General features: G+C 32.2%; 3 protein-coding genes across 5 annotated transcripts in view; 2 read left to right on the top strand and 1 right to left on the bottom strand.

The window, feature by feature from the left end:
• Nucleotides 1-506: 506 nt before the first annotated feature.
• Nucleotides 507-12732, bottom strand: LOC128193250 (calcium-binding mitochondrial carrier protein SCaMC-2-like). Its single transcript, XM_052866596.1, has 10 exons — nucleotides 12495-12732; nucleotides 9957-10083; nucleotides 9022-9109; nucleotides 8618-8729; nucleotides 6443-6601; nucleotides 5730-5882; nucleotides 5271-5381; nucleotides 4896-5063; nucleotides 3501-3645; nucleotides 507-3320 (listed from the first exon to the last, which is right to left on the bottom strand). The coding sequence occupies exons 1-10, from the start codon at nucleotides 12654-12656 to the stop codon at nucleotides 3151-3153; spliced, it is 1395 nt and encodes a 464-aa protein (XP_052722556.1). The 5' UTR covers nucleotides 12657-12732; the 3' UTR covers nucleotides 507-3150.
• A 1919-nt stretch (nucleotides 12733-14651) lies between these two features.
• LOC128156048 (uncharacterized) lies at nucleotides 14652-20402 on the top strand. Of its 3 annotated transcripts, none has more exons than XM_052818014.1 (6): nucleotides 14652-14785; nucleotides 15591-15866; nucleotides 16141-16282; nucleotides 16812-17206; nucleotides 17598-17739; nucleotides 18005-20402. In XM_052818014.1, exons 2-6 carry the CDS (start codon nucleotides 15607-15609, stop codon nucleotides 18041-18043), a joined length of 978 nt encoding a protein of 325 aa, XP_052673974.1. In that variant the 5' UTR covers nucleotides 14652-14785; nucleotides 15591-15606; the 3' UTR covers nucleotides 18044-20402. The 3 variants fall into 3 exon arrangements, with proteins under 3 accessions (XP_052673974.1, XP_052673973.1, XP_052673975.1); XM_052818013.1 differs by lacking the exon at nucleotides 14652-14785 and adding an exon at nucleotides 14804-14952; XM_052818015.1 differs by lacking the exon at nucleotides 14652-14785 and adding an exon at nucleotides 15342-15454.
• Nucleotides 20403-22480: 2078 nt separating this feature from the next.
• The window catches only part of LOC128193087 (nose resistant to fluoxetine protein 6-like), a 28163-nt gene continuing 26410 nt past the window's right edge, over nucleotides 22481-24233 (top strand). Inside the window, exon 1 of the mRNA XM_052866338.1 lies at nucleotides 22481-22860. Within this exon, the coding sequence (XP_052722298.1) occupies nucleotides 22557-22860 (304 nt within the window). The 5' untranslated portion in view covers nucleotides 22481-22556. The remainder of the gene's footprint in view (nucleotides 22861-24233) is intronic.

Here is a 24233-nt window from a genome sequence, read left to right as displayed (position 1 = left end):
GTATTCCTTAATGTGCATTTTCTTATACATATACGCATAGCATTTAGCGATGAACTTGATTTAGCGGAAGCCGTATTCCGCCAAAAGTGCTAAATAGAATTCACAGTCAAATGTAGTACGTTTACAGTAATAAAGCCTACACAGAGCATATTTGCATTAGCGCCTCATTCTGGTATCTTTTAGCACAGTTTTACGATCTTATATTTACCTGGTACATTTGATATTGGTTCAGTCACTGCACACCTTATCCCCAAAGGCACTCTGTAGATGAAGTACGAGCCAAATAAGGCAAAGATTAGAGAAAATACGCTCAAGATGAGAGATATTGTTTGACAGAAACACTGAACAAAATATAGCGTCAATACAATCTTCATTCGAGAGAAGCGTCTAACCATAATTTGAATCTTAGCCAAATAAAGAAATAAAATTTATTAATATTTCAACAGACAACAATGAATGAAAATCATCAGCAATGGGTCCCCTGAGTAAAAATATAAACACATAAGTTGTATTAATTTATAATTTATTCATAATTATTTTTTATGCTCACTATTTCAAGTATAAAAAGTAATACATGTACATTGAACAAAATATAACAGCTTTCCAGAAGTCTCCATGAGTGCTCTCTTTGACTGCTTCAGTAGAACATTGCAACACTAATTACAAAAGCTTTCAATGAACTCGTAGATGGGTATCTTTTTACTTACACGTCTACCAAGGGATCACGTAAAAAAAAAATAAAGTTTGCACAAATAAAAAAGAGGACAGACTATAAAATAACATTTAAATTCTATTCATGGAATGCAGCGTAAACAACTTCCAGTTTAAACAAAAAATAATTAAAAACATAACATTGCAAATTCAAAACCAAATAACAAAAGAAATTGTAATAAAAGGCAAAGTAGCTCTTATTTACCTTGCATGAGAGAAGAAAAATCCAATGGATTTCAAATTAATCCATAAGGATATCAAGTCATCAGATTTGAAATTGTGTACTTTATGCTGAAGTATACATATACATGTACCGGTATATGTATACACATACCAGTGAAATTCACATCATTTCAGGATGTGCTAAATTTTCTTTAACAAGAAATTTTAATCTAAAATTTTAATTGATAATCTATGTTTAAAACTTACCAATACAGTTACAATTGATAAGTTTCTAGCAAAATCATTATGTGTTTTGTTGTTACACATGTACCAAAGATAAAGTACATGTATTACAATCATGTATGTCTTCATATATTGTTAAAAGTACTTTTATTTTTATATGTGCAATACCACAATGTAATGCAAAAATAATTTCAACATTTTATCATTTATGTGACATACCTGAAGAGACTTTCCTCCCATGAATATTAAATTCATGTGCATTATGATCTACATTATTCAAATTGGATAAAGGTATAAAAGTAAGAAAATGTGATTGAATCATTGTTCCCATAAGAGATATGAACTCAATATTCAATCTAAAAGAGACCTTACATCTAAATGAAATAAAAAATCCAGTAACAAAGATTTACTGTATTATCAACATTAGATGAAAAATGTTTGAAATATGTCTAACCAGGTGTCATGGAAGTTTATTGGAATTATCATACTCTAGCTGTCCCGAGATATTGCTTCCACCCCTTTTCGCTCGATATTTTGATAATCATAAATACCTTTGTGTTCAAACTATGTTCATCCACTAATATGAAAAATGTCCAGATTATTTGTTTTGAAACGCCCCCCTCTACTGCTTCAGGTTTCAATAACAACCCAAAAGAGAAAGTCTGCAGGGATTTTGCATTGAATCAGCCATGCAATAGCCCAAATGATAACTTTTAAATACAGGTATTGTGCAAGATATTCCAAGCTAGTTCTGAATGGTAAAAAGATGTAACTATTTCCCATTATAATCTTCATAAGAAATTTAAGTGTCTTCGTTCCTCTGAACTTTCATGAATGAAAAATGATAATACATCAATAAAGATATCGTGGATATTTTCATTTTTATCGATTTTAAAGTGTATTTCTTTCACAGGTATGTGTATTTTAATTAAAAATCATCAAAAAGTGATAGAGCAATAGTTGGGACAGACTATAAATCCTATAACAAAGAGAGAACTCTATTGAATATAACAGCAATGAAATAACATTGATGAAAATATAAACACCATTTTACATCTTACATAACATGTACTAATCTTAACAGTATCTGTCATTCACAGAATTTGAAAGAAATTGATAATTACGCTACTTATGAGACAGCCAATTACGCTACTTATGAGACAGCCAAATTTAGCACTTTTGAGCTGTCCTATCATTATTGTAATAACACACAAAGTAAATTGCATGCAAGTATGGATTTATACATGAAAATAAGGTAATAGTACTTGTTTACTGATCAATGTGAACAAATAGGCAAGATTAATTATGCTACACGTGAATCATTTCTCACAGAATCAGCGTAAAGTTTTTTGAAAGACAATAAAAGGGAATAGAGTTGTGAGAAAAAAAATAATGAAAAATGAAGAACACCGAACACTTATAGATACATGTACACATAAAGCTGAGAATCTGCTTTATAGGTCATCTTATTAAATAAATGAAAAAAAATCCCACATTATATTTCACAATATATTTACATGTACATGTATGGGGACACCAACTGAAGAGCAATTGTTGATACATATAAAAATTATTTATATAATATTGAGGACCCGTGTTATGTAATAGTTACTTGTTAAAGTTTAAATACACATTTTACATGTTGACAAAAAAATCAAGAAAACATATCTATGTATATAAGACAAAGCATGTTAGAACTTTAGACTTCTGGTTTATGCTGGAAAACAACAGTCTGACCTTATCCCCTTCTTTTTAGTGATTTTTTTTTTTAGTTACTACAGGTGTTTCTCTTTAAAAATCGTTCATAATGTATCTTCAAAACATGTACAATACATATTCAAAATATACATTGAAGGAAAAATCATAGAATGCATGTACTTAGTTAATGTATTCACATGTAGAATGTACACGATACAAAGGTACATAAATAAAACAGTAACATTCCGCTGAAATACATGTACATACAGCACAACATCTATATTGTAAATGTATAGGTCATAAAGTGTAATCTATAAATAACAAAATTTTCTATTCCTAAGATGGATTTAGAAGTGCGTTTCGTGACTTTTCATACACTACATAACTTATTCCAACTGCAGGAACTACTTTCATAAAATTTGGTACAATGCCTCTGTACAGTCCTGTTAATCCATCTTGTTTTATAATTTTCTGGAAAAGTCCCACCATTGAATCAGCTTTTGCACCTGTAACAAAGAAATGCTTCCAATAACTACAAGGTGATATCAAACTTGAAAAATATGTATTGGTATTCTTTAATTAACAAGTAATCAACTATCAAACTTTTTTTCTGTCAACTAATGGTGGTACTCAAAAATGGCCAAAGTTGGCCGATTTCAGTCTAGTGTTGTAGTATACTTTCTTACCTTGAGCCTGCAGTTTGGTTCTGACAAGTGCTAAGGGATAGCTGGCAAGCTGTCCGGCAGTACAGCTGATGGTACCACAGCCCAGTAACACAAATATTCCTGGATCTTTATTTTCATATGTTTTCATATACAATTTCTTCATAGTCTACAAAAATACTACAAACATTAAGAGAAATATTTTGTATAAACCATTATCTACAATGTAGCAATATATTTATCAAGAGTAAGTTTAGTTAAAAAGCAATAAAGGTCCTACTGTAGATTCCTAATTAAACGCGAGGAATTAATATCCGCGAAAAATCGTGTGAAGCACCCTTTGTGGATTTGAAACTCTCGCATATATTTATGAGAGTTGAGAATTATAAGATGTTAGGATAAAAGTTCTGCACTCGCAATTTTAAATTCTCGTGTTTTGATACAAAACAGCAGGATCAGGGAATTAACTTCAATTAAGTACTACAATATAGCGTGAAACAAGAAATCTACAGTTTATGTTAATGGGCTTGTTGATGAATAGTAAGTTCTTGAAGTATATTACTTGCATATCAACCACTATTTCTAAAACACATCTAAGAAACCAACTACATCTAACAATGTCCATTTTGGACAATAGGTATTTAAACCAGTCCCACTTTATTTCCAGAACAATGCTTTAATTAAACATGAAATTTTAACACATACGCTCACTATCACATTATATCACAAGAGCTTTGAAGATTTTCTCCAATTAATTTTCATTATAAATTTTAACCCCCGTCCCCAAAATTAAATTTGCCTCTTCCTGGTTTCCAAGAAAGATCAGTATCTTCAGACACTTGAAAGCCCTTTACTAAAAAGATGTTTGTGTCAAGTTTGGCTGAAATTGGTTCTGGGAAAGAGATGGACAAGCAAAAAGAAGTTGGGATTAATGATATTGTGACCTTTGTCTTGATAAATTGAGCTCCTTATGCCAAGTATGAGCGTCTGATGTTTTTTTTTTCTTTACAAAATTATGAACCAGACATTGGAAGTGAAAAAGACAAGGAATGTGTCATAATCAATTATAATTGACTAAAAATTTCAAACTTAATTTAACTTTTTATAAAGGAAAAGCATTCTTTTTCAAATATTCCAAACAACAATTAACCACAAAATATTGATGACAGATTTGTAGGTAAAGGTCAGGACCAAAATTTCTTTTCAGTAATAATACAACTATCTAGGACATACACAAATAAAGGTAACATGCATGATCCAAGCATGGGTCACTACAGGTGTCTTTGATTTTGGTCACTTTCCACAAAACTTGACTATCTTTCCTCTCCTCTCCACAGTAATGGAAAAAATGAAGCATCCATTTGATTTGCCAAAGTCATTTGATCTTGTTCATTTATCTACAGAAAGTTATAAACTTACCTCATATACAGCTAAATCAATACCAGCATATGGAATAATTCCTAATAAGTTTGGTACATATCCTCTGTAAAACACTGATGCACCTTCATGTTTATAGATTTTCATTGCACAGTCAAGAATTCCTTTATACTGGCCAGTCTTTCTAATAGCAAGCCTGGTTTTCAGCACCTGTGTAATAGTTTAAAATTCTACTATACTAAAACTTTCATGCAACAGGTACAATATTTTCTCTTAGAGTGTGAGAAGACAAGGACTACATCGGGATGGTTTCTACAGTACAATCTTGATGCATGCTCAAGTCAATATTTCTTATCTACATGTACATTTACAACCTCCGAGTTCCCCGTTAGTTGAGAACATTCACTTTTCTCTCACCTCCATTGGATAGATAATGGTTTGAGCTGTAGCTCCTGCTAATGAACCAGCCAATAGTCTTTCCCAAACTAACAGCTCCCCTTTGGTGTCACCATGAATCATTTTCTTATACTGAAAAAGCATAGTGATGTTGTTGATAAATATGTTATTTTTTACTTTTGGTAACACATCACTTCATTCTGGAACAAAGATCTGAGAAGCTACTTTAATAGATTTTTATCAATCTTAAAGTACATGTATCTGTATGATTATTGCTTTTTAAGACTAAATATACATTTTTTTTTTCACCAAGATAGCTATTTGTACCTTTTGTAGATTTTTTTGAAACAATGAAGTTTTAAAACAAATAAGTTTGTATTTGTTGTGTTATATCTTTTTCTCAAATGCATGTCAAAAACTTGCAGCATAAATTTATGTAAAAAATTCATTGTTCAGCAATAAAAAAAATTCCATTAATACCTGTTCATAAGCCATGAATTTGATGGCTGACTCTGGGGCTATCTTAATGACATTCACACCATTCCCTCTCCACAAGGACTTCACTCCCCCCTCCTCCAGCATGTGTTTGAAACCATTGATCACTCCATATTTGTTCTTGCTGGTTCCATGTACCTATGCAGAAAATCATGCATGTACATCTACATAATCAAACAAAAAAATGTTGAATGTGTTACAATACTGTTTTACTTTAATATTTGACATTCATCATTCAAACTAATGTAAATGTAGCTGGTAGGACAACCATATGTGGCATTAGCTCATAGAGAAATTGGAATTAAGAATGGATTTTCTAAGTCAAAGTACATGTACATACAAATTAAGGCTTTACATGTAAAAGTACAATCATGTACATACAAAGGCACAACCCCCCCCCCCCAGTACATACCTAGGCAAAAGTCTAATATATGTTGGCAATTATCATATTACTGGTATACCAAGTAAAATACTTCTTCTAGTAATGTAAAATAACCCAGAATCAGTTCAAATTGAATTATTTTTCTATCTGAAGACACTGAAATCCCAAATTCATTGAGCCACCAAATGTATATTTTTTGTATACATGTATTTGCAAACTCTACCATAATCTGATCTCATGAATTAAAGTCATGAACATTCAACATGTCTGCTAAAAATGAAACAGATTTTCTGAATAACATGAGATAGAGGTGTACCTGCAGCATGACCTTGATCCTATCCAGTGGAGCGGTACACGACCTTGACACTGCCCCCGCCATTGCTCCAGCCATCAGGTTAATCTTCCAGATTCCCATCTTCATTTCTTTTTCTGTGAAGTCATCAGGTATGATGATATTTTCACCAACATCTATCATCTAGAGGAATTCAAAAGAAAAAATTCCATTCATTATTATCAAGAAATTATAATGACCACTCATTATACTTCTCTACAGCAATCTATCACCTCACGCTGGGATGCAAAATCTGTTTTCCTTTATTTCTATAATTTAATGATCCACAGGAAAAAATGAGGCCAGGGGTGAAAAATATTTCAATAATGTAACAAAAAGAGCTTAAATATATATGAAACTTTGCTAGATAGTATTTGATAATAAAGATTAGATAATTCATTCACATTGAAAATGTTGCTGGATGTTTATATGACATCATCTATAACTGTTTCTTTCCTCACAATTCATTTACACAATATTACAATCTGCTATCATTTTCTCCTCTTTTAAAGTTGCGTTTTCTGGAAATTATGGAATCTATTTACAAAGGTTTTACATGTTTTCTGGTTAATAGCAAATCACTGAATTCACTAGTAACAGTAAATAATAGGACACACATATAAGCAAACAAACCATGCACTCATAGTCAACATAACCCAACTGATTGAGCAAACTTGACGCCTAAATGATTTAAATACTAGACAAATGGGGTTTTCCCTTCCAATAAAGAAGTAATCTCTACAACATGTAAAAGACAACAGATTATGATTCAACCAATCTGTACTAATAAATCCTTTAGAAACTTTGGTAATTCTATACTCATAATCAGTGGCAATCTTGCTCATTATGTAATCCAACATTTAAATGTTAAACTTTTAAACAAAAAGTTGTACCTAATAAATGCTGAAGTGAAACAGACAACCAGCTGGTATAAAGAATATTTATCTTCATTATAGTTAAAATCTGTTCCTCTCCACATAAAAAGAAGATGAACTTGAGTAGTTGTCAGTGCCAGAGCCAGCTGGCATTGTTTACCCTAGATCATATAATCACTCTAAAAAATCACATGAAATTTATTCCCTTAGATTAATCATCAAATCTCATGCATGACAGCAGATGAACCAAGATCACATTCACTGTCAATATCAGTAAATGGTGATTACTGGGTTTTGACTTTCCTGAGTAGATTTATTCTTACATTTATTATCTGACTCTTTTTCTTTATTAGAATTTTTTTTATCAAAAAGACAAAAGTAAACATGCTGTGAAATTATTCTTCCATTTGCATATCAGCAACAAGCACAAGTTCCATGAACCATCCATTTCACTAGTCATGTTCTTAATATTCTTCAAAGACCTTGATTCAATAACTCAATGAGAAAGATTCTAAATTTATGAGGCCTTTATCTTACTCATCAAATCTAAGAAAATGAACAATACTTCCAGAGTGCCACTGGTTGTAAATCTATAAGGTAGTCAATTTTCTTTATACATGTCCTGATGCAGTACATCTCTCTGTATTTCATTAATTGGTCATTTATTTTCAATACTAATAATTCTTGATCCTTATCATAAATCAGCATTTTCATTAATTTCAATTTTCCAACTGAACCACACAAATACAAGTACTTTTCATTACGGCACATAACAGAGTGCTTTGATCTGTACCATTTAGGTAATATACATGTATATAACAAATTAATCTTAACACAGCTATCATAATGTGAAGATTGGGTTGTAATGGAGTGTAATGTAAGGTTAATGGAAATTCAAAGCAAATGTTTTTAAGGTAACCATCAATACTCACCTAGTTTATACTTACACAGTTTCTCTATTTAAAAATACACAGTAAAAAAAATGTATTAGAATAACTAGGAAAAAAATAATGAAAGCAGAGAGCAGAGCATAAATGGCAGCATCTGTTAATCTTCATTGCTTAAACCAAAAAAACTCATTCCAGGATACCATAAAACTGGTTTTATTAGGAAGTCAAGCATGATAGACTATTATTTACAAACATGGTGTAATGAATATGAACAATAGTATATCTGGTACCAACAGTATTATGGTGAGGTAAGATATTGTTAATGTGTTTTTTCTGTTTGAATCATTCATATAAAGAACTTAATGCGCAAAGGATTCTTCAGAAGATTGACTTACAGAGGCGTGTCGCCAGTGTTGGAGGATTTCGTCTATATTCTGGGATGGGGACAGGAGCAAGTAGTCTCTCCATTCTGACCATTCTATTTTTAAGGTGTTGTCTTTGTCCATTCTGTCCAACAAAGATGCATTGATACAGTCCAAATGACACTTGTAAAACACATGTATAGTAATGAGCAATAATTATACAAATTGTCACTATTGAAAAGAAATCAATAACAATTAACGATTCACAGCTTATATAGGTATTTAACATGGTTTTTGATAACCAAACACTTCAATATTCTTCCCAGAAATACCTTTTACAAATTCTGCATCTTGTAACTTTTCACTTTATAGTATACAGGTATGTATGAAGGATAGAAAGCTAGATGTTAACAATTTCCTAACCTCTGATGACTTACTTGGACAATAACTTGTCTGCTTCATTTGGATCAATAGCAACACCGAGTCTTTTGAAGGACTCAATAATCTCTTCTTTGTCAATTGAACCTGAAAAATTTAATAACTAAAATTAATAAAATTTCTCTAAGAAAATGAAATGTCTTTCTTTGACTCTCATCTATAATGAAAGAAAAAGTGAGCAAGTTCATATACCACACTCCCCCATTACTTGACAATACTACATAATGAATGCCAAAATAGGCAATAAATACACAATTTGATTTTAACACAAGCATAAATCCTAAAAACTTCCTGCAAGTATGCACATCTACATTTTTGTTTTCAAATATGACAAAAGTGTCAATATTTGCAGAAAAATAATGAAATCTACACATTGTGTCCCAAATACCTAGAACAAAGTTTAAAATAAAATCCATGTTGTGGTTTATGCATGGGGAGTTGCACTTAGAAACTGATGTTCATGAATATAAACTATAAATAAGTACTGTATATTTAATATATGGTCAAATTTTTAAGTTAAAGGGGCCATAATTAACAGAAAAATAATGGAATCAAAATATCCTGGTAATATGCACATCTACATATTGATCTAAAAAAGAGCAAAATTTTCTTTAGAAAACCCCAGTGTATTCAAATTTTTGTTAAGTTAATTATTGATTTCATTATTTTAATCTCTTTCTACTTGAAATATTTTTAAAGTCCTTGCATGATGGTTAGCAAAATTTCTGTAGAAAACCCTAGTGTATTCCAATCTCTGTTTAGCTAAAGTTTATTAATTCATTTTAATCTTTTTCTACTTAAATTGAAATATTTCAATAGTTATTGTTGATCACTGAGCCGTATAGGATATCCCTGAGTGTCTTACAGCAGGGAGGATAACACTGGTCGTCAATATCTCATGGTTGTCTATCCTTCTCAATAACTGATTACTCACCATCATCATTGGTGTCAATTTTCTTAAAGTACAACCGCAGTTTTCGCTCATGATCTGTGACATACTTGACAAATTCTGCAAAGTCAATCAAACCGTCTTTGTCCTTGTCATGCTTGTCAAAGAATTTCTGAAAACAAAAAAAGGTTGTACAGAATCACTGTCAAAATATTAACCTTTGCACAACTGGTAATAAAAGAAGAGCTCAACTGAATCTCCAGAGAAAACTGCTAGTACATGTACTAGCTAAGATAATCATTTTCAACATTAGTTCCATTTATTGATCAAATCTAGACATGGTGTAGCAGTTTAATAATGCATGTGAAATAGAAACTCTTGATGCTGTATGTGTAGTGGTTCATACTCATAATAAGCTGGTTTGTCACTGATGCCATTGCACTTATTCATGACTAAGGTGAAGTAAAACAAAAAATACAATATGTGGACCAATCTTATATGCCACTTTTAATTTTCTTTTATCAACTTGAATGTATTTAAAAAGGAGAGAGAAAAGCTGTCAATGTGACAGCAAACTGGGTTTTCATTTGTGTGAACAGTATCTATAATTCATTTGACCATTTGTAAACCCTGAATTGATAACCACTACCAACAGTACCGTCAACACGGATCCCATATTTAACCGTGCTTATTTTTATCCTTAAAATACTAAATGATATCATTTTATGTATGTTGAATATAAAACTACTACACATATGTAGTATCAGTTGCGAATAATGTTTTTTCGTACCAACCTTCCCCATCCCACCCCCACCCAGACAACGTTTTATGACTGTCAAAGTAAACTGTATTTGACTTTAGTCCCAATTGCTTTACAGAAAGGTGTGAAACTGTCACACTGACAGGAAATCACTCTTCGCTTGAACACAAGGAATACACAGGTATTAGGCAAGTGGATATTCCGTCTAATGAGTGACCATCATGAATTCTACTCGTATATTGTACAATTTTACTAACAGTAACAATAAATGTTTCACTTTACCGCAACCTTAAACTCTTTAACGTGTTTGAGATGTTCCTTCGCACAAAAAAAAATATAAAACCTTTATATAAACTAAACGAGAGAATCTGTAGTGACTGTACACATCCATTTCAGCATAGTTCAAGTGAAAAGTGAAATAAAAGTTTCATGGATTCAATAACGTTTAAATGCTCTTAACTAACTTTAAAGTTGGAAAGTTAGTCATTAAATTGGTCTCTTGATCAGTTGATTATTAAAGCCTTGCTTTTATCAACTAATAGTTTCCTTTGTCTATACAGCAGTGACTACAAAGAGAAAATATACTTAACACACATCACAAATTGTGGAGAAATGCTAATTTGAAATTAAATGTCCAAGAAAGCCGAAGTTAACAAGAAAACATCTATATCTATATAGTCGTTCAGCATGATTGGTTTTTCTAAAAAATAATTACACAATAAAATAAATTGTCAATGTAAAAAAAAAACCCTGGTAGATTTAGATTGACCTAAATGAAATTGAGGAGTCAAGTATTTTCATCTATAAAAGGGACAAGCTAAATTTTTAAAATATAAAGGTTGACCAAGCCACTATGGTGGGTCGGAGGGTTTTATAGAAAAAACTAGAATTAAAAAATCAGTTCTGAGAGTGACCAGACCAAGGACAGGGCATAGACAAGGGATTCTAGCTAGCCACGTATATACCGCACACACAGTGTTACAGTGCTACATTGCCCACAGATGTTTTCATCACTATATTATTAAGCTCAGCTCAATTTCATAAATAGATATACTGAGATATGCATATTTTTACATTTATATCATATGTAATTCTAATTTTATTATTTTATAGTTAACTATAACGAGTAACTGAATCTATGAAGTTGCTGATATCATTTTGAATTATTTAATTATATAATAATGTAATTATTCTAATACAAATGTTAAAGCTGAAGGACTGCATTTTATTGATATATCAAATACATGTGTACATGTGAGCGTGCAAATGAAATTGTTATTTATTACATGTATATTGAATACTATTATATTGTCTATTGATTATTGTAGGCCTGATCCCTTAGGCCTGGGCTGCGACAGGCAAATAAATGTGTAATTGTGTAAACCCAAAACTGATCATGTTTGTATCTTTAAAACACGGCTACACATTTAGTAAATGCAAGGAATTTTAAATTTCAACATAGGGCTTACAAGACCTAAACGAGAGAGAGAGAGAGAGAGAGAGAGAGAGAGAGAGAGAGAGAGAGAGAGAGAGAGAGAGAGAGAGAGAGAGAGAAAGAGAGAGAGAGATTAGTTGTTAAATTTATACTCATGACATATAAGACCATATCCACTCAGAACTGCGCATTTAAAATTCATTAAATATCGGACTAAACCTGTTCTGCATGCTCGTTCGTTCCCCCAGCTGATCACGTCATGTCAGAGAAATGGTTGATGACCAGCAAACACATGAACAATAGCAGTAGATGAATATATCATAATATAATCACATTAACAATAATCAATAAGATAACAACATTGACAAATTGACAGTAAAAAGGTAACCTTTGCATGACCCGGTGTTTGTGGAACTTGCAAGGTGGACAGGGCCTGAGTCAGGTCATTGATGTCAATCCTCCCGTCTTTGTTAATATCCAATTTGTTAAATAGTTCTTTCAGTTTCTCTTCCTCTTCCTGTGAAATAACAGTTGTTTCTTCCGCAGACATCGTGGCTATTTAAACATCTACCTTCTCGTTAACATTTTTTCATCCATTCCCCCTCTTTCCTCGTGGTAGACGAGCACTGAATCATACACGCACTTTTCATTGGTTATATTACGATTATAAAGGGAGGTAAACTTGGATTTTTTCTAATAAAGGGATCGTATAAAAAGTTGGAAAATGTGAGTGGGGGGGGGGAGGGGGGGGCAAGGTTTTGCAAAAATATAGACCTTTAAAAACTAATAAACAATCTAAACTTATACTAGTACCTTAACGTTTTACTTGGGCTTAATTGAAAGTACCTTGTATTACAATATTAAGATTAAAAAAACAAACAAACAAGCAAACAAAATCACGAAGTCATGAAAAAAGATGTAATTTCTAAGTAGACGTTGGGTCTGTCAATTCCTTTCGCAAGTGCCTGTGGTATAAGCTGGGTTAAGCCATATATTTCAATTAATCCTGAATTTTAATGAAAAATTCATATAAAAATTTGAAAAAAAACAAAACATTAGGCACGGAAAGAATAAGTAAGTAAGTAGTTCAGAAAGGCTTTTGTCGGTGATTCATGCGGGTTATGTCAATTTTTTCTGCAATATGATCGCTACCTTCATGACCCACATGAATCTTCAAAGAAGCATATTTTATTGTTTATATGCCTACATCTTTCTTTTTACAAATTAATAAAAGTAAATAAAATTCACTATTACTGTTAATGACTATTTGACTTAAATTAATCTTATCAACCGAATGAAAGTTTATATAATTTGTTTGAACAATATTCTGTATAATTGTTTGGAACTGAAAGTGCATAGAAATGTATATTACATGTATCATTTATAAAAATGGTTACTGAAATGGTTAGATTATTGAACAAACTACATGCATTTATTGGTCTAGGCAGTAAAACACTAAAATTAAGAGATTCTACCACAATATCTGAACATCTTTAAAAAAAAATACGTTGGTTTAAATTAATCCCCATAAAAGTAAATGACAATTCTAAAACAATGTATTTATTTGGTTTAAGTTTAAAGGTCTGAAAACAGTTCTTTCGTGCATTGGTATATTTCTTACATGTACATCAAAAATTAAAAAAAAATAGAAAACCCCGAATGTTGTAGGATTTTTCCGGTAATCCACATCGATCGACAGTTGGTGCATTCAATAATATTTTTGCTGAAGAGATAGAAGTATACATTTATAATAGTAGTATGTCTAATTAAGTTTGGTATTTATAATATTTTAAAGTCGTCTCTTGATTGTTTTGCTCCCCTACCCCGCCACTTTATGCGCGACCCAATTCATATGCTTCGGGAAAAAATAAGCTCTATGTACTGCTAAATCATCACGGTACTTATTTAGTTTGATTTAATTAAGGGATGAATATACTATATAGTGTATATGTCCCTGATTTAAAGTATTACTCTTTCATCTATTATATTGTAGTATGTACATACTGTACATAAGTATCTAGTAAAATGAAAGATTTGAATTTTAATGTTGAAACTCAATTAAATGTTTTTGATGAAAATGTGAATCTTGCAACTTAAATGTAATTGAAGATCAGTTCTATTTTTAACTTATTTGTCCATCACTTCGTAGTTTAAGAGATAAGTATATTAAAAAATACTACTCCCGAAAACCAAGTGTCTATAAAGTTATACAGTTATTATCTACCTCTAATACTAAAGAAATGTGTAATAAAGGTAAATATTTATATTATGCAAACAAGCAACGAACTCTCCATGTGAATTATCCAAATTGATTATGTACACTTTGTTTTTTCTTACTGTTACTGTTTCTTACTATTTAATCTGTATATATTCATATGTATAACCTATGAAACATTTGTCTCTTGGAATAAAGAACTTGAACTTGAAAAAAAAGTATTTTCTCTACACTGTAAATTCAGTAACGAGAATAAAGTTCATTCATCGTCATTCATTCACTATCAAGAGAAGCTTGCATTATATACAACTTTGAGATGTTCCATATAAACGGGAGACCACTCCAATTCGAGAATCAGGAAATGATGGATTGACCGGTTGGGTGTGGTATCTCGTGGGTAAGAGCATATTGCAGAGCCTAGGATTCTGTCGGCAGTGACAACAGAGGATCTACTTTTTAACCAGGTATGACACGCACTTTTGTTGTCCAGACATTCTTTAAATTCCCCGCATACTTGTGAACTCAGTAATGTACACGGATGTAAAAGAATGACAGATATTTCTGTTCCACTGGGATAGTTTAGTGCATGTGTTAATCTGAAGTACAGAGCTCAAGGATTTTTTTTATTGATGTAAGTAATATTATATTTCTTTAAAGTAAAATGTTATTTAAATGCCTTTTCTCAAGAAACTACGTGGAATCAGCAAATATACGTGTGTATACTAATTAATCGGTGTTAATTACGATAGTGTCTCATCACGATCCGTGATAAGACAATAATACAAGTATTTTATTTTGTCTTCAATGAAGTGAACATGTGTTTATTTAATTAGAATATTAGATTTTGACAAGTTAATTAGTTTAAAGCTCCCTCTCCCCCTTGAGATTTTCTTGAAAATTATTACATCCCCCCCCCCCCCCCCCCCCCCCCGACCACAAAAAGCACACTGTTAAAAGGTTATTTCCTGGGCTAAGACCAAAACAGCAGTCAAGATATGTGTGTCTATTTATAGCTAGAGAGCAAGCTAGGCATTTTGTAACAACTTTAGATAAGGAAATTAAACTTATCTGGTGTTTTAAAGCTGTTATTGTCTGCAGTCAGTTTTACATTAGATAGACATAAGTCTGATAGGGTATGTATTAATTAGCTATGCATTCCTTCCTTGCTTTAACTAACAACACATTTGACTTAATTGTTGTGTTTTATTTTGAACAATGATCTGGTACTTGAGTTAAGTGTGATTTACTTAGCTTTTATTTCCTTTACAGTTTCTTTTAAATAACCATGAGTACATCAACAGAATTTGTTGACGGTGCTAAATTTGTGGAGGCCATCCATTCTGTGCGAGATGACAGCACTGGTGATAAGTATGTCATTGTCCAGCATGTAGATGGTAACCCCAACAAACTGACCGTCCTCCGAACAGGGCAGGACCCAGCCGAAATAGCCAGTTATTTAGACGACACTCAGGCCATGTATGCCCTCGCCAGATATGAGTCTACTTTTGATATGTCCAACACCATCAAGTTTGTTTACTTCAGATGGTAAGTTATATATTCATGTATACCCCGGTACATGTACTGAAACAAAAACTAACAATGGACAGCTAATTAGAATAAATTTTCTTATTTTTTATGCATGTAAAGTTGATTGTAATATCTTAAACTGATTTGATATGGACACACTTCACATGTTCTGTTATTATTAATAATCAGCAACCAGTTTCATTTTGAACAATGTTTATCAAATCAAGTCATCCATATGTGAGCAATTATTTTAGGAAAAATAAAGTCTAAGCCTAATACGTATTGATTTAAGGATGGGAGACCAAATTCCTTTTGGCAAAAAGGGTCGCTATGGAGTGGTACATGGCAGCATAGAAGAGAAGTTTACCCCATTTCACCTGATGATAGAAACAAACTCCAGGGATGATTTCGATACAGTCAAAATTTTACAGCAGGTAAGCGCTCACAATTTTGTTTCACCATGGAAAATTTGAAGAAAACCTAAACAAGCTTTGTTTTAAGGTCTTGCAATCATTTCAGGGTTTACTATTTTATCCATTAACTTGATTTAAATGTTGATTTACATGTGATAGCAAATAAGCAGTGTTCACATTAACAGTTATAAGGTCAAACAAAATGTCTCTTCATTTATATCTTTAAAAGATAATGGAACTATTTTGATAATGACAAGAGGGCTGAAAAGGGATGCAGTGTTTGGTTTGTCTTGCAAACTGGCTAACATAAACCGCCTTAAAAAACCCCACCATAAACAATTGTAAAGTTTGTATTGAAAAAGTCAGCATGATCAAAACTGCAAGAATGTGACATACATTGTATAAGTACTATAATTTTCAAAACAAATTCAATTTGCTTAATTTTTTTTATATTTTGATATTTTTTATATAATGCTATATGATGATTAAATAGCTAATATATACTGTATATTTCAATCCACTCATTTCCTTCTTTGGTGATGAATTTTAGCTAGAAGAAAACACAGGGAAGAAATCAAAAGTTTTAGAAACAAAGACTCCAGGAATGCAAGAAAGAGGGTTTACAAATAACCAACTCCCACAAAAGAGGGCTCCCCAGCAGTCCTCTGTAGCTACCCCAGGGGTGTCCAAAATCGGTGGAAGAATCGACATTACTTCTGATGTCATGTGTGCGTTAGGAGAGGTTCGTAAGGATGATGATGACACTCGATGGATGCTAGCTGAGTACGAAACTGCAAAAGGACCAGTTACATGTACCGGCAAAGGGTCAGGTGACCTATCCGAGCTGAAAGAGAGTCTTGATGATACCAAAGTCATGTACGGCTTGTATAGAGTGACAGACACTGTGGATGACATCACCACAGTCAAATTCGTTTACATTCAATGGTAAGGACCCAAAAATTTAATTGATTTTTATTTGTTTTTTTTAATCACTACAGCATGATCTCCATTAAAGCACTTGATTCTTTTATATTCTTGATGCATTAGCAAATTAGTAATAGTGATAAATCTTTATTGCTTTATCTTTGTTCTATCCATGTACCTTAGTTACTCATTTATTGTAAACTTATGGTTAATTTCTAATGGAAAATAAGGTAAATGTAAATGATATTGATCCAAGATTTAATTGTTTCAAAGCTACTATGCTTTACGGAGTAAGCATGCTTGTGACCTTAATTACACATACACATGTAAATGGTGTGTGTGTGCTTTAAACTTCTTTTTGAAACTGAGCTCTTAAATTTGTGTGCTATATTCTTTATGAATTGTAATTCAGGGTTGGTTGCAATGTTAAACCAATGATGAGGGCCAAAATATCAACCAATAAGGGCATCGTAGAAGAGGCCTTTGCTCCATTCCATGTCAACATATTTGCCACTGAGCTATCTGATCTGTCAGAGAAAATCGTTATGGATAAGGTATGTAACATTGTCATCACTCACCAGTGGGAATGGAATAAAACAATCTGGTATAAATGATGTCATCAGTTTACAATAGGCTGAAGATTAATGAATCACTCTTTTAATTGTTATCATGTATACAGTTTCTGAAAATGTACCTGTAAGAAGCATCCACAACCTACTTCAAGTTTATCAATTAACTTCAATGTTATTATTTTCTACAATAAATAAATATTCATTGTGTCTTAAGAATCTTATCTCTAATTTTTGCCCCGTTATTCAGGTTACGGCTGCATCGGGAACTATGTCACATGTGAAGTGAGAAGTCCAAGTCAGCAGACAGTTACAATTAACATTCATGTGTATTTGATGTAGTCAGCAGTATTACTCAAACATTCCGCAAGCATTGGAAACAGAATATTCTGCGAGCATTAAGAACAAAAACATTATTCCTACCTTATATTTTGTATCCTTTCTAGTGCTGTACATGTAGTGTGTTGTAATTGTCATGACAGTTACTTTGGTTTGTCTGTGAGATCTGAATTGGGTGCTATGAAATCAACCACTACGTATCCATGGTTCAACTATGTTTTACAGTTCTGTATTATGCTTTATAGATATTAAAAAAAGGAATGTCATTCATTTAATCACAAATTGATTAGTTTAATTACTCTGTCTGATTCAGAATATCAATATAAATGTCTGGAATTAATACATGTATAAAATGCTAAAAAGTAATACTTAGTTTGAAAATTAGCTTTTAATGTGTCTCACAGAGCCAAAAAGAAGCTTTCTTGAAGAAAATTATTAGTAAATTTCTCAACAATTTAAAATGTTTATTTTTAACCAATTTAAAAATGCCATATATCTACTACTCATATTGTTTTTGCATTATTTGATATTACTTTGCATTAATTCAGTTGGATTTGATTTAATTAAAACCAATTAATCATCATCATTAGGTATTGTGCAATTTGATTCCTTTTTGAATTTTATATACTTGCTTGTATATATCACTGACTATATTTATGTCTTTCTGAGATCTGAAATCTAATTTAATGACAATTTTGCTTTTATCTAGATTTAAGCCAGTTTTATATAGCTCTTTTAAAATTATTACCTGAATATATGCAAGATACATAATTATATTTAGAATCTCTTTTTAATGTACTTTCTTTTTTGTAATTGATATACATTGTATTATTTGCTCTTCCATATCAATCTACCTTACATAACATATAGTCCTAGATTTTTATACTGTTTATATAATTGTATATAAAACATATTCCTCTATACAATTTATACAGGTATAAACAAAAATCATTTAGCAGGATTTTTCACTTTACTTTTTATTTTTGTACATGAAATTATGTATGTTTTAATGAAGTAACCATCATGCACCATGTGGTCATTTTAAGTTTGACACTATTGATGAACATGGTAAATCCTACAGATGTCATTTCAAAACACTACACTCAGTTTCATGTTTACAAACATGTTTCTTGACCATTGAGAGAAAGTAGCTGATCAAATACAGTACGATATGATGTAGGTGGATTGGCTACTGCAGCCCTCGAGAAATTGTAATGGCATAATGTTACAAGGGTCAGCTGAACAGGGTAAAAAGGGTTTACTGTTATATTGGAAGTACTTGGCTTTAAAAAAGATTACATATACCCACTATTTGCTGGTGGCTAAATTAAATTTCTATGCTGTGAGCTATTAAATGGTAGATTTTTTATTCATGAATGCATAAATTTGAAAATAGATTTTAAATCAGTGCCACACAGAAATGGCAAATTCTGCAACAATCCTTCAATCTAGTCAGCTAATACATGTATAATATTATTAAGGAATTTTGTGGACAGGCCAATTTAGTCACTTTCAGCAAATATGATTACTAGTTAGCATTAATAAGATATAAAAAAAATTTCTATGATTTGATGTTGATCGTATTTTGGGCCAATGTTAACATTGCGTCTACAGTATCTGTGTTTTATGTCTTTTAATAACATGCTTATTAAATCACACCTTTAGCATCATGTATTATACTTATTCAGTAACATCATAGACTTCATATCAGGAAAATGTCAGTAATATTCATGTACTTTATCTAGTAGTACCATGCTCATTATGATGACATGGTTTAAATTTCAGTAACATCATGTACTTAATTTAGTAATACCATGACAACATGGTTTAATTTCAGTAACATCATGTACTTAATTTAGTAATACCATGACAACATGGTTTAAATATCAGTTACATCATGTACTTAATTTAGTTATATCATTATGACATGCTTTTATTGTCAGTAACATTATGTTATTTATCTAGTAACACGTGCATTCACATTCATAACTGAACTTTAAAATAAAAATATTTTATTTTCAGTGCCATATGTTCCACCTTTAAATTTATAGTGGCACAAAGTTATTAACAATGTAGTAACACCTTGTGTTTATAATTGACTTGAACTGAGTCACACCATGTACTTCACTTCAATTAACGTAGATTGACAAGTCTTTTAAAGACTGAGTACTTAGGACTGTACTGGCATAATGATATGATCTGATCTATCTGCATGTTACATGATGAAAACCAAGGACTGGATTTATTGTAATACTGAAGAAATGATGTGTTGTTCAGTGTGTATTAAATAAATAACATTACCCCAGTAACAACTGTTCTACATCAATTTTTGTGGTCATGATGAATTTTTTCTGTGTTGGTATACCTTTCATGATGGTTTTAATTTAATGGAGAATTAATTTTTTTATTTTCAAATAATGAAAATTCTATCATACTTTTATAAGTGTAAATGAAAATTCATCTTGTTTTTCACTCCCTTGCGTCTTATTTTATTTGCAATGGCGAAGTTTCTGTATCGCAAAGAAGGCTAGTAAATTTCCAATTTAAACCCAAATAATTGCTACTAGAAAAAATAATTATACATGTAGTTATATTAATGCACAACATCCACGTACGATTGTATTATTTTCGCTGAAAATTGTTTATTTGCAAACATGCAGTGAAAATGAAACACGGCAAACTTCGAAAGTCCACTTCTGCGTATCAAATCAAAAGTAAAATGTACTATTATTTGCAAACTATCATCTATGAATAATGGGTCGTTCAAGTATAGTTTTCATCTGTAAACTAAACTTAACGATTGTAAACTATATAGATTAGAACCAATTTAACAGGAGCTTGGACTTTGGTCTTTGGGTAGTTGGTGTCAAACAACAATGTGACGTGGGCCTGTCTATTTCATTGCCGCCCACTCAACAAATGCTCTTTGAAATTAAGAAGATTTGTCTGGACTAGCAATATGGTGTACATATCACTTGAAACCAGCGACACTTCAGCTTGTTTTGACGCAAGAAATAGATAGTGACGTCCTACTGAAAGTCCAAGGCCTTGTTAAAATGGCTCTACATGTATCTTAAAGATGTGTTGATGAACTTATTTGTCCGAGAATAAAAGATTTGGTCGATAATAATTAAAGATTCACATACGCAGATTATTAGTTACGTTTATTAACTCAAGTCGTGAAGTTTAACAGCTAGTCGTAAACAATGAAGGTGTTCTAATGAATATGATTTTTATTTGTTAAAAAAAATTACAAAATAATGATAAAAATTCAAAGATTACAATTTACTGTTACTGAAACCAACTTGATATCCACAATACAGGTCAACAAGTTGAAAATAACATGCCGAGAAAGATTTTTTAATAAGACGTCTCTGTGCAAGTAAAATAAAAACCTCATCATTTAGCTAAGAAATTTATTCAATGTATATGTAAAGTTCCACTAGTTGTTGTGTAGAAAACGCGCAAAACTAATAAAATGTCTTCGGTAAGGCATTTCTATTAGTCAACCAATCTTTGAGTGTCGGTCGTCGCGGTATGAGTTTGATACAGAGCTCGGACTTCACCGTCTCCAACTGACCAAGTCAACTGCCTTATTGTAAGCATGGTAATTCTGAGTTTTGACCACAATTCATGCACTTTTCCTGTAAGGATTTGAGTTGATGACTGAGTTGAGTGATTTGAAAACTTTGGTGAGGGTGGGGCAGGTGATATTTTGTCAACATTTTGAACGTTGAAAAGAAAGTTTATGAGATTTATTGTACAGACCATTTAAAATGAATGGACAAACGCAAGGAACTGATTTTTTTATTCTGTTTAACACGAATTATAGCAGATGAAAAAAAATCATCTTAAAAATAACTTTCACCGGTTAATTGAACCAATGTAAACAAAAACATGACAAGAGCCTTGTTTACCTCTTTGAGAACGTTTAAAGAAATGCATGTATTTTTCATGGCAAGTACAAGTAATTTAAAAACCTAAAAGGTAAAATCTTTATTCTATCAGTCGCTGAAAGTTGAATTGAATTAGATAATCAAATTCTTCTTTAATTACTGTCGTATGTGTATCGATTTCAGTATGTGTTTTGACACAGAATCTCCACGCTCATATTGCTCACGGATTGGATTTTGCCTGTTTCTTATCATTTTTTTTTTTTTACAACGAATTGATAATATATTACCAAATCTTTTCGTTTTAATTCGTAAGTACAAATTTTAATACCACGCTAAGCCTTCTTTAAATTCATTAGTATAAAACAAACCATTGATAAATATATACAGAATAACTGCAAAACGTAATACCGTTAATTAAATCCACAATTGCCGGAAAGAATTACATTATCCGGGTTTACATTTAGTCGGCATATAGTAACTTCCGATATTTATCATGTGATTGTTTACATATGAGTTGAGCAATATTATTTCATTTTGCAACAGTGCAACAGTGATCATTCCGTTGATATGTATTCCAAAACTTTTGTGTTTTTGCTCTGTTTGTGTTTCGTGTATGCAAGAGAAACATCATATTTTTCAATTTTGAAAGAGGCGCAGCATAAATTATCCATCGCACCGAAAATACCGAATGTGAACAGAGAAGTGTCCCAGATATTCACCCAGGTCGAAAATGCACTTACAAGAGATTTTTTCGAAAATCTCTTGAATGAAATTGAAAACAATGGACCTAAAGACAACTTCACGCTTTGCCTTTCTGATTTGAAAAATTTGTTTCAATCTGTAGTGAAAGGCGAAAGATGGGGACTGGAAGGTGAGAGCGTATTTATCAGTGGTTTTTAGCTCACCTGGCCCCGCCATCACCAACTTTCCTCAAGTCAATACTCAGCCTCAAATCTGAGGTTTGACCTCAAATTTATGCATGTTTCTGTTGAGGATTTTCGTTGAGGAATGAGTTGAGGGATTTGAAAATTTTGGTGACGGTGGAGCCTGAGCTGAAAGCTCAAGTGAGCTATTCTGATGACATTTTGTCTGTCGTCCGTCTGTCTGTCCGTCTGTCTGTAAACTTTTCACATTTTCAACATCTTCTCAAGAAACACTGGGCCAATTTCAACCAAACTTGGCACAAAGCATCCTTAGCCTAAGGGGATTTGAAGTTGTGAAAATTAAGGACCACACCCTTTTGCAAAGGGAGATAATTAGGAATTTATGAAAATTTTCGAGAAATTTTCAAAAATCTTCTTCTCATGAACCATAAGACCAAGAAAACTGACACTTGTGTGGAAGCATCCTCAGGTAGTGTAAATTCAAAGTTGTGAAAATCATGACCCCTGGGGGTAGGGTGGGGCCACAATGGGGGGTCAAAGTTTTACATCTACATAGGAATATATAGAGTTAATCTTTAAAAATCTTCTTCTCAGAAACTAAACAGCCAGGAAAGCTGAAACTTGTGTGGAATCATCCTCAGGTAGTGTAGATTCGATGTTGTGAAAATCATGACCCCCGGGGGTAGGGTGGGGCCACAATGGGGGTCAAAGTTTAACATATGAATATATAGAGTAAATCTTTAAAAATCTTCTTCTCAGAAACTAATCAGCCAGCAAAGCTGAAACTTGTGTGGAAGCAATCTCAGGTAGTGTAAATTCAAAGTTGTGAAAATCATGACCCCTGGGGGTAGGGTGGGACCACAATGGGGGGTCGAAGTTTAACATAGGAATATATCTAGACTATAGGGTAAATCTTTAAAAATCTTCTACTCAGAAACTAATCATCCAGGAAAGCTTAAAATTGTGTGAAAACATCCTCAGGTAGTGTAGATTCTAAGTTGTGAGAATCATGACCCCCGGGGGTAGGGTGGGGCCACAATGGGGGGTCGAAATTTAACATAGGAATATACAGAGTAAATCTTTAAAAATCTTCTTCTCATGAACCATAAGACCAGGAAAGCTGAAACTTGTGTGGAATCATCCTCAGGTAGTGTAGATTCAATGTTGTGAAAATCATAACCCCCTGGGGTAGGATGGGGCCACAATGGGGGGTCGAAGTTTTACATAGGAATATATAGAGTAAATCTTTAAAAATCTTCTCCTCAGAAACTAATCAGCCAGGAAAGCTGAAACTTGTGTGAAAGCATCTTCAGGTAGTGTAGATTCAAAGTTGTGAAAATCATGACCCCGGGGGTAGGAT

Source organism: Crassostrea angulata, chromosome 7 (genome assembly GCF_025612915.1).
Source record: "Crassostrea angulata isolate pt1a10 chromosome 7, ASM2561291v2, whole genome shotgun sequence".
Classification (NCBI taxonomy): domain Eukaryota; kingdom Metazoa; phylum Mollusca; class Bivalvia; order Ostreida; family Ostreidae; genus Magallana; species Magallana angulata.
The sequence above is the reverse complement of the archived record's forward strand: the minus strand, read 5'-3'. Positions and strand labels throughout refer to the sequence as shown.

Bases quoted from the DNA above. Each gene is read 5' to 3' on its own strand.
- LOC128193250 (XM_052866596.1), bottom strand. From the start codon at position 12,656: ATGTCTGCGGAAGAAACAACTGTTATTTCACAGGAAGAGGAAGAGAAA. The intron at 5,883-6,442 runs GTACACCTCTAT...TTTTCTGCATAG, and splicing joins GGATCAAGGTCATGCTGCAG to GTACATGGAACCAGCAAGAA. The intron at 5,064-5,270 runs GTGAGAGAAAAG...ACTATTACACAG, and splicing joins CCATTATCTATCCAATGGAG to GTGCTGAAAACCAGGCTTGC.
- LOC128156048 (XM_052818014.1), top strand. From the start codon at position 15,607: ATGAGTACATCAACAGAATTTGTTGACGGTGCTAAATTTGTGGAGGCC. The intron at 15,867-16,140 runs GTAAGTTATATA...TATTGATTTAAG, and splicing joins AAGTTTGTTTACTTCAGATG to GATGGGAGACCAAATTCCTT. The intron at 16,283-16,811 runs GTAAGCGCTCAC...GATGAATTTTAG, and splicing joins CAGTCAAAATTTTACAGCAG to CTAGAAGAAAACACAGGGAA.